Source organism: Fukomys damarensis, unplaced genomic scaffold (genome assembly GCF_012274545.1).
Source record: "Fukomys damarensis isolate Sample0158 unplaced genomic scaffold, DMR_v1.0_HiC HiC_scaffold_14, whole genome shotgun sequence".
NCBI lineage: Eukaryota > Metazoa > Chordata > Mammalia > Rodentia > Bathyergidae > Fukomys > Fukomys damarensis.
In genome coordinates this window covers 67,065,315-67,081,394 of record NW_022900926.1, presented here as the reverse complement: position 1 = coordinate 67,081,394, position 16,080 = coordinate 67,065,315, and the positions used below count along the sequence as shown (strand labels likewise).

Sequence of the window (16,080 nt, the reverse complement as noted above, 5' to 3'; positions counted from 1 at the left end):
TGTTCCATTTGTTCTCCATTGGCTTCCTTCCTTCCTTCCTTCCTTCCTTCCTTCCTTCCTTCCTTCCTTCCTTTCTTTCTTTCTTTCTTTCTTTCTTTCTTTCTTTCTTTCTTTCTTTCTTTCTGCAATACCATGGTCTTTTTATCATTATATCTTTGTAGTATAACTTGCACTCTGGGATTGTGATGTCCCCTGCTTTGCCTTATTTCCCAGAATTGCTTTTGCTATTCTAGCTCTCCTCTGGTTCCATATAAATTTTAGGATTATTTTCTCTAGGTCTGTGAAGAATGCAAATTGTATTTTAATTAGGATTTTATGAAATCTGCATAACAGTTTTAGAAGTATGGCCATTTTCACTATATTGTTGTTTATCTTTCCATTTTCTTATATCCCCTTTGATCTCCTTTTTCAAAGTACTATAGTTTTCAATATAGAAGGGTCTAACTTACTTGGTTAATTCCTAAGTGTTTCATTGTTCTTGATGCTAGATAGTATGAGCAAGGAAATTATAAAGGTCAGAACAGAAATTAATGCAATTGAGACTAAAAAATCAATACAAAGAATCAATGAGCCAAAGAATTGGTTCTTTGAAAAATTAAATAAAATAGACAAACCCTTAGCCAAACTTATTAAAATTAGGAAAGCAAGGGCTAAAATTCATGCTATTAGAAATGAAAAGAAGCCAGGTGTGGTGGCTCACACCTGTAATCCCAGCACTCAGGAGGCTGAGGCAGGAGGATCTCTATGAGTTCGAGAGCAGCCTGGGCTACATAGTGAGTTCCAGGTCAATCTCAACTACATAGTGAGACCCTGTCTTAAAAAAAAAAAAAATAATAATCCCCGGGATTCTAGAGAATATATACTCTTTAAAAAAAGTAAAATCCAGAAAATAATAGATTTATAGACATATGTGAAATGCCAAAGCTGAAGCATGAAGATATAAAAGTTCTGAATAATACAACATCAGTCCATGAATTGAGAGGTGATAAAAAGTACCAACTAATAAAAGCCCATATCCTGATGGATTCTCTGCTGAATTTTACAGGAACGTTAGAGATGATCTAATGGCCACTACTCCTCAAACTCTTTAATGAAATCAAAAGGGAAGCAATAATCCCAAAGTCATTCCTGGAAGCAAATATTACCCTGATACCAAAACCAGAAAAGGACCCAACCAATAAAGAGAACTACAGGCCGATGATCTCTTTAAATGAACATAGAGGCAAAAATCCTCAATAAAATACTGGCAAATGGAATGCAGCAATCATCAAAAAGACTATACATCTTGACCAAGTAGGATTTATGTCAGGGATGCAGAGATGGTTCAACATGCATAAATCAATAAGTACCATACACTGCATTAACAGAACCCAGGACAAAAACCACATGATCATCTCAGTGGATGCAAAGCATTTGACAAAGTCAAATCCACTCATGACAAAACCCTAAAGAAAATTGGAACAGATGGCTTTTATCTCAATCTGATTAAAGCCATCTATGACAAACCAACAGCTAACACTATACTAAATGTCCAAAAAGTGAAACCTTTCACTCTAAAATCAAGAGCAAGGCAAGGATGCTCACTATGAACACTCCTATTCAATATATTCTGGAAATATTAGGCAGAGCAATTAGACAGAAGAATGAAATTTATAAAAATAAGGATAGGACAGGAAGAAGTTAAATTATCATTCTTTGCTGATGACATGATACTCTCTATAGAAGACCCCCAAATTCCACAATAGGCTCCTAGAATTAATAACCTAGCATTAATAACTAAATTTGGTAGTGTGGCAGGATACAAAGCCAACACTCAAAAATCAATAATGTTCCTGTATACCAAAAACAATCTCACAAGACAGAAATTAGCAAACCAAGATCTTAACATCACCCCATTCCCATAGGGACAACAGAAAACTGACTGGAGAAATACCTTTAGAATATGTGTACTTTAAGTAGCAATGAGTGTTGAGAAGAAAAGTAAAACACACAAGAGAAGAAAAAGTCTGGATGGATGATTTATAATTGCACTAAAATAGCCGGAAATGTACTCTGAAGAAATTAACATTTTAGTAAAACTGTAAAAAGACAAGAATGAGCCAGATGGATATCTGGGTTACTTTAGGCGCAAGAAACAGCGACTTTGAAGTCCTGAGCTGTGAATCTATCTGGAGGTCAGCAAACACTGCGACTGCATCAGAGATGAGAGAGCAAGCGAGAGCGGTGTAGGAAGGGCAGTCTGAATGTGGCAGAGGTCAAGATCACGCAGTGCTTTGAAGGCTATTTCAAAACCTTGGCTCTTACTTTTCAATGATATAGTGAGATCCCCTGATAGACTTCAGCCTGGAGAGAGTCAGGTCTGGGTTTCATCTTTGCTGAGAAAATGCTGGCTTTTGTGCTGAAAATCAACAGAGAGAAGCAAAGGCCTGGGATAGAAGCTCAGTTTGGAGGCTTCTGAAGTGACAGCAGAAATATGTTGGAGGGGACCAGTGTTCAGGCTCTTGATACATTCCAAAATGAGTGGGTGATATGAGGCGGTGAGAAAAAGAGTCCAACTCATCTTCAGCATTTAAGTACTGTTCAAAATGCCCTTGTGTATAGACTTTCCCCAAAGTGTGTGTGTGTGTGTGTGTGTGTGTGTGCATGCCTTCAATTATATAGGACACATATATATGAATACCATATGAAATTGGCCTTGCAGGAAATGGACTGTAATATATAATCATAGCATAAAGAATAACATACCATCAGAAATGAAATTTATTTTCTCACACCAAAAGTAACTGCTTTGTGGTTTGGGAAATGATTTCTCGTATGATAAGTTAATTACTTGACTCAGGCTACTGTAACAATATAGCATGGGCTGCGTGATTTAAAAAAACAGGATTTTATTTTCTCACAGCTCTGGAGGTTGGAAGTACCTAGTCAGGGTCAAGTAGGGTGTGCTTCTGAGGAGGACTTCTCTCTTCCTGGCATGTAAATAAACAGTCTTGATCCACCCTCACATAACCTGCCTTTGGTGTGTGCTGGGAGAGCCGTGAGGGAGGAAGAGAGCAGATGCTCTCTGGTGTGTGCCTTATAGGGAGATTAAATCTATCCGACGGAGTCCCAGTCTTATGACCCCATTTAATCTTATTTACTTCCTTTGAGGCATCCTCACCAAGCGCAGTGACATTGGAGGTAAGGGATTCAGCATATGAATTTGGATGTGGGGTATTTTCTTGACTGCTTTAGTCGGTGGCACAGCCTTAATAATAAGTCTCCATGCAGAGTATTAATGCACAATAGAGCGTCTAGCCTGGAATTCCTATTTCCTCAGAAAGCTGTGTGACTCACTGAGATCTGCTTATTGGTATTTTATTTCATTTGGGATAGTAACACAGACATAAGAACATCAGCTCTTCTTTGGAGAGGCAGGAGGGTGAACTCAAGAAGACGCTCTTGGGTGGAGATTTAATCAAGAGAAAAATGAAAAACAGCAGTAAGAACATCTGGGACCATACAAGAAGTCTGAAAAGGTTGTGATGCACTTGAGGATGGGATGAATTTCCCTGCGATTGTACCGTCAAACGCGAGCAGAGGGCTGGCAAGTGGCTATACAGACAGACAGCTCATGTAGGGCCAAACCGAGTAATGACAGCGCATTTACACCATTACACAAGTTAACATATTAATAGCCAATGACAAAAATATCATTTTTTGTTTTAAAATGAAATTCTGGTCATACTATCCCTCTACCACATTGCACATACACATACCATTTGTGCTCTTTATATTTCATTTGGGGTTCATTAATGTGTCTTCCCAACCAGGCTATGAAATGCTCAGTGGTGGAAGTTGCAGATTGGCATCATTCATACCTCACTTGGTATACTGTTCTCTGAAGGAAGAATTTTAGAATGATGAGGCCACTGAGTTCACTTCTCTCTAGGAGATTTTCCAGTTCCCTATTCATAATTCCTAAAAACTCTTGGAAAATAAAATACTGTGAGGTGAAAATAGTCTTTAAATTGCATTTCTATCCAGTTAAGACTATAGGAGTATGGGTCTTTTCTTTTTTCATTTCAGACAATAACCTTCTCTTCCTTTTGTCCAAAACAGTTTTTGTTTACTTCAGTGCACATGGTCTAGTCATTAGCATTTGTTTATAATCTTCAAGTAACTGAATCCTCAAAGCAGAACTTTAACTCTCTTGAATGATATTACAGAAGTTTCTTTATCTTCATCTTTACCTCACTTTTTTTTTTTTTTGGTACCAGGGATTGAACTCAGGACCTTGTGCTTCTGAGGCAGGTGGCGGAACCTCTGAGCTAAATTCCCGGCCCCCTACCTCACTAATCTTTAACATCAAGGGTTAAATAATTGTTACATGAGCTTGTTTGTGTTTTTGCTTGAGTATTCATAAATCCTAGGAATTTTAGAAAATCATTCGATAATGAACAGTTTCTTTGTTTTCTTTCTAGATAACATCAAAGAGGATAATAAATTAAAATGGAACCTAACTACTCCTTCCCACCATGGTAATTTTATTTATTATTTTGGTATGCATTAAAAAAAACTAGACAATACAATTTAAATGTAGTTACTGGGCTCCTTACAAATACACCAACAAAATAGATTGCATGGTTTAATAGTTCCAATATTACAAAATGCAACCAAACGTTTACATTTCTTTCACTGATCAGGTATAAAGGCAACTGCTTTGGGCCCCTATCATCTAGTCATGGATGCGCTGAGAAACACTGTACACTTGAAACCCAATTCTGGATCTTGATTAATCTTCATGGCTACTTTGATCATAGAATTTAAATTATTCAGAGACACATGTGAATACATGTGGCGGTGGCAGTGTGTTCGCGTAGCTGTATCTGCGTGGCTGGACTTTCCAAAACGTGGAGATCTCTACACGCTAAATGACTATGTGAAGTCTTTTTTAAAGATGTCTACTGCCCCCCAAAGCAATGTGCAGTGCAAGCGATTTCCGAACACTTACCATTCACATTTGAGAAACGGACTGGGCCCTTGACTTTTCCTCACAGCTCAGGCTTGGTTCATTCCCTGCCCATCCCTCCAGATCAAGTGTGAATCCAACATGGAGGAAAGACCATTCAAATAGCCTGCTGCTCAGGCGTCAGTAAATTCGTGCCTACACTAAGACCGCGATGTTTACCCAAAACAGCATTTCGATGCCTCGCTGCGGTTCTTTCCCAGTTTCCCACAGTGTCTTACAGATTCTGTATGTACAGCTTTGTGGCTATTGTTGCTTTCAGGACTCGAAGGGATTCCGTCCTGTTTGGAAGTGACCAAGGCATGCGTAGGGGATGTGGCCTGTAACACGCTCTTGGCTCCTTACCTCAAAGCATGCTCAGCAAATGGAGACCTGTGTGATCTGAAACACTGCCAAACGGCCACACGGTACTTCTATCAAAATACGCCTCTTAATGTTGCCCAGATGTTGGCACTCTGTGACTGTGCTCAAGCTGATGTACCTTGTCAGCAGTCCAGAGAGGCTCTTCACAGCAAGCCGTGTGCCGTGAATGTAGATCCATCCCCCACTTGCCTCGATGTACTTCACAGCTGCCGCAGTGATGAATTCTGCAGGTGAGTCACAGCACGCATACCTTACTCTCTCATTTCAGCACCTTATTGGTTACCGTGCAGTCCTCACGCTGGATCTGGTTACATTAGCTGAAGTTCCCACCATCATCCCGTGTGATATAAGCCCGGACCATTAATATGCTGCCATCTGTGCTACGTGCCTAGCATTGTCTTTTGAAATTTACGTGCAGAGTAGGTTTTGAGAATGAAGCATGTAAACATGCCACGGTTTGGTAGCCATGAAGGAGCACCACCGAAATCATGCACTCCTTGCGCACTAGCGAATGAGTTAACAGTCCAGGCTTGTACTTCACCTTCCGTGTTTATTTCTCGGTGTGGTTATGTAAGGCTGTACCCATCCCAGACGTTTCATAAGCTGACTCTTCAAGCTTCAAAATAAATCTTTCCTGTCGCAGGCTGGAGATCCTGAAGGAGAAGGCCGCTTGAGCACATTTTGGACATGCCCAGCATTCGTGTGTGCACGATGTTAGAAATGCGCCTCTTCTGCTTGTCTCCATGGCAACCTGGATTATTATGTTAGTCATGTTATTTCCACTCGAAAATATGCTTATGAAGCATCTATTACCACTCTAGACTTTAGTGAACAAGAGACAAAAATGCCTGTCCTGTGCATTTTACACCATAGTGAGAGAAGACAAATATTTAACAAATAAGAAAAATACGTATCATGACAAGGCAATGAGAGAAAGAGCAAGAGGAAGAGTATTGCGCAGAACCTGAAAGAGATGCAGTGTAATTCAGTGGTCCCAGTCTGCAGCACGCGAGAGAAACAACAAGCAAACCGACCAGCCAGTGCTAGGAAGGAAATGCGTGTGATGTGTTAAAACAAAACAAAAGAAAAGAGTACAGAGTGTGCAGGGGGTGGGGGAAAAGAGATGAGGCAGAGATCAAACTGGGTGAGGTGAGGCAGGTCTAGATCACCAGGGCCTCATGAGACAACAGAAGATTTTCAGCTTTTACTCCAAGTAAAATGGAGAGGTAATACACAGCCTTTGACATGATCTATTATGCAACAACACACACACCTTACTCTCTTATTTCGGCACCTTTGGGGGGTCTGAGCAGAGTTATGGATGATATGGCACACTTATTCAAACTCAGATGCAGGCCACTACCGGAGACTAAACTGTCTCTAAACAAGGAACTATCAATTAGTCAATTATCAACTATCAATTTAGTCCGGTACTCTTTGGCTCTTTCTTTTCCTTGCTGGAAACTTTATTAACATATCTTTTTTTGTTGTTGCTATTTTGGGGTGATTTTATTTATTTATTTATTTTGGTTGATTGATTAGTGATTGAACCCCGGGCCTTCACGCTGAGCTACAGCCCCAGCTTTTTCTTTTTTACTTTAAGGCGCTCATTAAGTCACTAAATTGCCCAGCCTCAGCTTGAATCTTTGACCTCCCAGAGGCCTGGGATAACAGACATATGCCACCACAGCCATCTTGAACTATCTTGTTTCTTTTGTTTTGGGCTTGAGATGGAGTCTGGCTATGCTGCCCAGGCTGGCCTCAAACTCTTGAGCTCAAGTGATCCTCCTGCCTCAGCCTCCCAAGTTTTATTAACCTATCTTAAAAATATATTCAAGATGAATTTTTCTTTCTAACGGTCAGAAATACAGTTGTTGGTCCCTTTGTCCAATAGAAATACGATACAGGAAAGAACAAGAGTATTAATTAACTGAGTCAAAAGCAATCAACGTTAAATTTTACAATTTTGGATTCATATTCTGCTTTTTTTTTCAGTAATTTTTCACTCTGTTTTCCAAGTGCCTTCTTTTAGGGACTGTTTTACTTATGCAGCGGTGCCCTGGTTCACAAACTCAACTCGTTCTACCATCCTATAAAGACAGTCACGGTCATGTTCATCATTCAATGCAGAGTTCAGAAGCAAAAACAAAATCTTGCCCAGCATTTTTGTTTGGGAACCAATTTGTTAGATTCCACTGTTTTCCTCACATTACAAAGAGACTATTAATACCGATGTATCTATCTACCCGGCATCAATCTCTCATTTATTTTTTTCTATCAATAAAACCAAATAGTACTTTAACCAGAGTCAAGGGGGCAGCATTTTTAGAACACAATGCCTGTAAAATTACCACCTGTTTCCACAGATGGCTGCTGGCTTTGTCAGATTCCGGGGCTCACTACCCTGAGGCATTTGCTCACACCTCTCAGGACACTGTCTCTGATCTTCCGTATCAAATGATACATCTTAGTGACAAAGGCTAGCATGTGCTCCCAGCCTCCTACATTCTGGAGCTCACGGCCTCTCCTGGGGATCCACACCCCCAATGGCCTGGTGCAGAGTAGGTGATTTCCCTCAACAGGGACCCTCAAGTTGAAGGACCTCTTCAAAGGATTTGGGGCAGAATGACATCAGCACTCCAAAGATACCCTATCCTTTCCTTTGTTTTTGAAAACATTTTCTTTTAATGTACATATGAAAATATCTTCTTATATGATTGTTGTCTTTCTTACTATACTTCAGAGAATGAGTGTGTGTCTTCAATTTCCTTTCAGCATGTGCAAATTGTCCCTTAGTGAATACTTTATAGAGGTGAGGGAAATATTATACAATATTAATACTCAATATAAAGAGACAAATCATCTCATTATCCTAAGAAAATTTTGCCTCGGGTAAAGTATGTATAAAGTATTAAAGTATTTATATTAAATTATTGTTAATGTAATTCAGGTTTTTAAAAAGGCTCCAAATAGAAAAACTTTCATCTCTCCGTTTACACACACACACACACACACACACACACACACACACAAATCTTGTAGCTGGCAAAGCAGAGAGCTGGACTTGGATGTTTTTGAAAATATCAAAGGAGACCACATAAAGATCATTTCTAATTAAATTAATTTTTTTCATACAGGTATCCTTTGGGAGATGAGAGTATATTTTGTCAGTTATAAAATTTTAGGAATTTGTAGAATATTATAAAACATATTTTCATATGTACAACCCTCAAACATATGAAAAAGTGTTTAGGAAATACTCTACATTTTTAAAAGCAAATGTTTATACTATACTTATTTAATGCAAGTGGCATATGCACTTACAAATTATGTTTCTCTACATTAAGTCACAAAGGCTAGTATAGTTTATTTCATGAGCAGAAGTTACACAAACCACATTTTAAACTGTTTATAATGTAGCTAGAAATTAATAGCAAAAATATTGGCAAAATATTCCATTTCTTTTCAGAGATTAGTCTTTTAAACAATAATATGAAAAAATAAGAATAGTGAAAATACTATCATCAAAACTGTTCAAACCAAATTACGAAGTTTAATTTCAAATGTTTTAGGTATCTGGTCTACCATAGTATTTTTTTGTTTTTGTTTTTGTTTTTTGGTACTGAGGATCAAACTCTCATCCTTGTGCTTGTGAGGCAGGTGGCAGAACCACTGAGCTAAATCCCTGGCCCCTAGTATAGTATTTTTAATTTAATATACTTTAATCCATTTTATTCATAAAATTTCACTATTTGTTTTCCAAATGAAATAATTTCTGTAAACAGGTAAATTATAAGACTTAAATTTAGCAAAACAAGTTTAAAAAAGAACAAATTGCATGGAGGTTTGGGCTTATTTTCTATCCTTTTCCTAGATGACAATATTTTCAAAGCTTATGTATCTTTGACACCTTACTTTAAATGACTTATTATGAATTTCATACACATAATTAGTTTTCTGCATTATATTAAAAATCTTATCCTTTGAGGTAAGTCAAACATAAGGTTATTGAGAACATTGTAGCTTTTGGGTATTTTTAGAAGAATAACTGTGTGGACAAACAAACTAATGTGTGTCATGTATCAGCTCTCACCCCCACATGATGGTGACACAGCCACAAAAAGAAAGAGGCAACTGTAGGTAATAAATATCAGTAGTTCCACTGAGAAGAATATCGTTGCACATTATACAGACTTTTATTCAGAGCTATTCCAGCGAGAATCAAATACATAGTCAGAAAAATTATGGTGGACGCAGTTCCAATGGATCAGCTTGGCCATAAAATGAACCTGTAACCTCTTGCTTTACATTAGCTCTTGCTGTTGGAGAATCTTAAAACATTTTGTGATTCTAATTAGTCTTCTTAGAGATGTAGAAAAATATCACAACACCTCTGTATCTGTAGGAAAACTGGCTGGGAAGTTCAAGGGCTTATTTGAAATCACTTGGTGTGAGACCGTGGCCAAATTCCATCCACAGAGCCACATTAGGCTTAAAAAATCTTGCTCCTAAATCTCTCAAGTAGTTCATACTGCAAATCATCACCCCTTGAAATAAAGGTAGTAATGAGGGAAAATGCATCCGGGGAATCCTCCACTTAGCTTCTGTCTTTCATCACAAAGCACAATAATTCACAAGCTTCCTCTACTGTTTCTTCCACAAACCCTACTGGGAGGTTTGAATGTCTAACATGAGTGTTCAACTACACCTTTGCATCCAGAGTATTTTGTTTTCTCTAAGTGTCTCATTAGGTGAGGGAGCATGATCTATGAATGTGAAACAACACTATTCAAAAGCTAATTCCATTGCTCATTTCTTTACTCTATTTCTAGGAGGCGATATAGGACATTTCAGTCCAAATGCTGGCCCCATGTGACTGAAAAGTGTCATGAAGATGAGACCTGCATCAGCATGTTAAGCAAACAGGATGTCATCTGCTCAGGAGATGAGAACTGCATTGCTGCTTACCTTGGTATTCTTGGGACTGTCCTGCAAGGCCAATGCACCTGTAGGGCCATTACACAAGGTGAAGAATCTTTGTGCAAGATTTTCCAGCAAATGCTCCATAGAAAATCATGTTTCAGTAAGTTCTTCAAATAAAATCTATCATCTGTGTACCTCTATCTGTCCATCCCTCCATCCACCATGTATAGTCCAGCAAAATGTATCACAAAAGACATTTTGCAGTTGCTGTTCTGTTTTAAAATCTGTTTTCTGATTGTGTTCTGAGTGCTTGCTATTTTACTTGTGTATCAGGAAATGGTACATTATAAATTTTATATGGTAGGTCACTATAGTTATAATTTATCGAGTTCAATATCAACAACAGAAAAGATTTAACCTATCAGATAATTGAATATATCAGATATGCACTGAAAAGAATCAAACCACTCCAAAACAAGAAACCTGTATTTGATCTCCATTCTGTACACCAGGCTTGGCTCACCTGGTGGCTTCTTCTGAGCTTTGTCTAGGGTTTCTCACATAGCTAATGTAATCTGGTGGCTCTTCTGAAGCTGAATGGTCCAAGATAGTGTTTAGTAAGCATCACTGGCTGGCATGGCATGGTTCTCCTCCAGGTGTCCTCTTCAGAAGCACAATCTAGGACTCTCACATGTTGCAGCAGAATTACCAGTGGCTAAGACCTAATGTGCAGGTATTTGTCAATCTGACAGCTGTCTCATTGTGACTATTCCATTAAACAAAACAAGTCACATGGCTGACCTCAGTGCCACTGGAGAAAGGGACTACATGAGGATGCACTTATTCAAGGCAAGATTCATCTGGGGTCACTAATGTAGCAGTCTACTGCCTAGCACCATCCCAACCCATGTAAAACATACTTATCTTTGTGTTTATCTTTTTCTCCCCTTGGTCTTTTACATCTCCTCTTGCTACTCAGCCTCTAATGATGACACAAAAAACATGGGATTTTTAAAAAAATTATTCTTCAGTCTAATTTAGAGGTAAGAAAATTGAGGTTTATAAATTTAAATAAATTGTCCAGATGCTGAAAGTGAGCACATGAAGAGTGGGATTTTCTATGCAATTTAAGGATATGATCAGGTACTAAATCAAACTGCTGCATTATCCATCTTTAAAGTTAATCCATGCAAATACTCACTTCCTAATACCTCCCTAGGCCTCTGGGCCCCTAGTTGTAGTAAAAATCTGCAGGCACTGTTTTCAGGGGGAAATAATGGATAGTTAATATCTTGTAACAAATCAAGTCTTTATATTTATGAAAAATTTTGGACAGATACAGACATAGGCATATAGCTACACATTCCTATCTTTCCATATACAGACATATATATGTCTATACTTATATACAGATACATAATTTTTAATGTTTTTCTACTTTCCTTTACAGATACTTAGGTAATACACATTAGTCAATTTGGTTGAAAGTATGATTTATTAAACAATAGGTTGTAGCTATACTACTCAGAGAGTGTAGTTTGAACAGTGTTCTCTGTGGAATATCTACAATTTCTATAAAGCATGCTATAGACATATTTCAACTGAAATCATGATGCAAAGAGAATTGCATTGTAATTATTAAGTTATATATTCTAAATAATCTTTTCTAATTAACATTGATTCTGTTTAAACTAAAAGTATTTGTGGTGAACTGCTCATAATATCACAGTTTTAAACATCAAATGGCCAAACAAATTAAACCAACAGTAATATATGTTTTTACATGACAATGGTTATTTATGAGTGGGTATATTAAATAGCATGAATAAAAATATATAAATTCTATAGTACATAGTAGCTTAATTTGTTGGGCATAAATTCCCTAAAACTGTCACTCATTGTAATTCAAAACATGTTTTCCTCCATGTATTTGTCATTATTTTATTTGTTTTTCATGTCTGGCTACTATGACCTTAATTAAGCGAAAAGGATTAGAAGATTTAGAATCCATAAACATTAAAGTACTATATTAACGTTTTAGTAAATTGAAAAATTCAAGACTATTTCACCTTTGTTCACTCAACTTCTTTGACTAAACTTTAGGAAATTTTATGCTTAGATATTACTTGTTGAAGCTATGTAAATTTTAAGTAACAGGGTTATAGAATTACACGGTCCTTAAGGGCCTTGGTAAAATTTCTTGGTATTTGAATTAATAGCAGAAGCCTTGAATGAAAATCCATGCCCTAGACATGGCTAGTTATAATACAATTTACCCTTGGTCTCAAATACACAGAAGTAATCACAAAGAAATTTTTTGAAAGGAGTGTTTCTGACCATTGTCTGGACTTCTCACATCAGCCCGGCATTCTTTTCCATTTTCAAGAACTGTTACAGTATATTTCCAATACTCACACTTTGCTGAAAATCAACAGAGCAAAGTAGCACTAAATGGGAAGTTTGGAAACTTTTTTCAGTTTGTCCCATCTGTTTAGCTTAGAAGTGGTATTTCTCAAAATCTTTTGACCTCAGGACACAGTCAAAAATACATTCTACTTTAACTTTTCATTAGCAGTGGATGCTTCTTTAGAAATCATTTTTTCTTTTTTCTTTTCAGTGGATTACCCACTGAATGCCTTTTACGGTTCACAAATGGGTCATTACATGAATTTTGAAAACCACTCACTTGTACCATCTGTATCCTTTTCAATCTCATAATAATTATAAGTGATTAAAGGAGCAACTAGCACTTGAATGCTTACGTGTTGTCCTGTTCTCTCATTTAATCTGAATAACTCTATGCTCTCATACTATTGTTTCCTCATCTTTATACCTGAGGAAGTTGGGCGATAGAATGGCTTTCCCAGGGCTCTGTGCTTGGGTGCAGGACATCATGTGCCTGTCAGGCTTTCTTTTACTTGGAGTCCATGACACTCCTTGGCTTGTGAAATTATAAGCCAAATGAGCTTGTGTTACATCTTTCCAGAGCCCTGTCCATCAGAGGTTCAGAACTAAGCTCTGGATACACAGAACTTCATCCCCTCTGTGAGAAGAACTGGCTTTAAGCAGAGCAGTTTGCTCAGGAGGAGCAGTGTGTGGCCACTAATCTTGATTTTCTGGCCCATCATCTCCACATTCACAACAGTGTTGCTTATCTGTTATACTAGGTAGTAGTAAGCAAACAAGATGATAGAGAGATAAAACCATGGAAGAGTGTGGGGGATCATTTTATTAATATGCCCAAAGCAGGCTGTGAGCAGTGCAGACTGTAAAAAGTTAACCCCACAATTGGCGTGTTTGGAGAAGTGTGTCTGGCCAAAGCCTATGTACATGCCGAAGGCAGAGGGACTCTTAAGTGACTCTTTCTGTTCCCACCATAAAAACCTTTTTAACTAGAAAGACAAGGCTATTTGTTGATTACAACCCTGCATTTTGTCTGTTCTGTGCCTTTCCGTAACATATCCATAGCTCATACTCCCTTCACGTAGCCCCTTTACCTCATTCTAACTATGATGTCACCAATAAATATCAATGGTTCTGGGTGTTCAGGGCCTTTGCTTGTTCAGCCTTGCTGCACGAGCATTGGTCATCCTGGCTCCCCATTTCTCTCTCTCTGTCTCTCTCTAATTCTGCCTTTGAGTTTTTGTTTTAACCCTGTGGTATAGCACTGATCAGGAGATCAGAAAGGCTGCAGGGCCTTTAATAAAAGAGAGAGAAAGTGGCTAGGAAAGAAAGGTTCACAGAAATGGAAAGGATTATGCTGTTGGAAGTTTGACTGGACTTGCATTAGAGCTGTACAACAATTTTGGAAGTATGGCAATTTTCACTATATCAGTTCTTCCAACCCTAAAACAAGTGATATCTTTGTATTTTCTGGTATCCCTTTATTTTAGAGAAGTATAGATTTCAATATAGAGGTCTTCTCCTTCCTTTGTTAGATTGATTCCTAGGTATTTCATTTTTGGATGCTATTGTGAAAGGGGTTGTTTCCCTAATTCTTCTCTCAGTGAGTTTGTTATTTGTGTACAGGAAGGCTATTGATTTTTGAGTGTTGACTTGCATCCAGCTATGCTACTGAATTTGGTTTTTAAATCTTGCAGTCTTTTGGTGGAGATTTTGGGGTCTTCTATGTAGAGTATCATGTCATCTGCAAATAATAAGATCCATTGTTGTGTTTCTCTTTTGCATCAGTTTAGTGGAGAAAGTGTACCTCAACTTGCCAGAACATCTGCTCTTTGCTTTACTCAAAGCTGTCCTTTTCTTACCTAAGCAATAATGACCAAAAATAGGCATGGAGACAATACCAGTTCACATCCAAAGACTTGGTTTTCTCTGTTTGGGGAATTTTTATGAAGAGGAATATGTATTCCTCATTGCTCCTCAGGGTATGAAAAGCATAGCAATTCAAACATAATGTAAGCTTAAACAAATGAAAAGGCCACAGAAATAAAAATGTAGACTTCTTGCAATCCTATTCTTGATATGGCTAACGTTAAAGCAATTGCCATATATTCTTTTGAAATTTTTCTTTACTTGCAGTACATAAATAACTTGAATAATTTGTATATGCTGAAGTATATGCCTCCTTCGCCCTGATGCATTACACACACACTTTGATGTAATGAAACTAGACATATTATTTTACAGCTTACTTTTAAAATTCAAAATTAAATGGTGAACCCATTTCCAAATTTGCAGATTTATTGGCTTCCTTAAAAATGCTGCATAATATCCTCTCGCAGTAGTGGCGAATCTATGGCACACGTGCTATTTGTTTTTCTATTCAGACCAAAGATTTGTTTTCTAAACTAGTTTTAATTTCTGTGTTGGCGCTTGGCAGTGAATAACTGGGTTTTGAATTGCAGTTGGGAATTTCTCTCTGAAGTTTACCCATCGCTGTCATGTAGTATCGCCAGACCATCATGGTTGACCAATCACCTGGTAATGTGGGCATTTAAGGTGTGCACAGCTGTTTCTTACAGAAATTACAAGAGCCCATCACTGCATGGTTCTGCTGGCATTTCAACAGACCTGACTTCAATCAGGGGGCTTTAAACATCCTATCAAATATGGCTGCATTCTTAAAATTGGTAGAAACAGAAAACTAAGTTTGTTTTAATGACATTCTTAGAAAAATCTCAGTATTTTTCATTTGATTTTTAGTATAAGTAATAGAATGTTTTCAGCGTATTTCTTGAAATACTACATTTCTTCTTACCTAGTCACAGTTTCTGCTTAAACATCCTGTTTCTTGAATAACACAAAGTGGCCCTGCTGCTACTCACTTCAGTCCCTTGATGCAGCTGCACACCTCTCCCAGTGGTGCTGAATTCACCATCTCTTATGGCAAACTGCTGGTTGGGTGCATTGGGTCCGGACCTGCTGGGTGCCAGGTGGACTTTGTAAGGCAACTTCTTCATTGCGCTTGGAACAGTCAGTCACCCTTCCCTACAGGGGTGCTTTCCTTTATCTTTGCAAAGGAGCGTTTTTGTTAAATAATAAATAGTTACCAAGGAACATGCATAACTCAGTAACTGACTTATGAGTAAATCAATGAAGAACAGTCATTTTTAGCACTCAGTTTTAGAAAATAACTCCTGTGGTAATCTTTGAAGTTAAGAGGCCTTGACAACAGATCCTTTCTTTCTTCCCAAAACAGAGGCATCCGAACTCCGAATTTAGTGTTCCAAAATTCTTCTTCCCTTTTTAAAAAATTCATCAAGCTTATTGGTACATTTTAGGCATACGATATGATGACATTCAGCATTGGGAAATTGTAATTTTAC

General features: G+C 37.8%; 1 protein-coding gene across 1 annotated transcript in view; it reads left to right on the top strand.

The window, feature by feature from the left end:
• The window catches only part of Gfral (GDNF family receptor alpha like), a 56,965-nt gene that overhangs the window by 15,592 nt on the left and 25,293 nt on the right, over nucleotides 1-16,080 (top strand). The window contains exons 4-6 of the mRNA XM_010628954.1: nucleotides 4,464-4,520; nucleotides 5,271-5,601; nucleotides 10,204-10,454. Coding sequence (XP_010627256.1) covers nucleotides 4,464-4,520; nucleotides 5,271-5,601; nucleotides 10,204-10,454 — 639 coding nt within the window. The remainder of the gene's footprint in view (nucleotides 1-4,463; nucleotides 4,521-5,270; nucleotides 5,602-10,203; nucleotides 10,455-16,080) is intronic.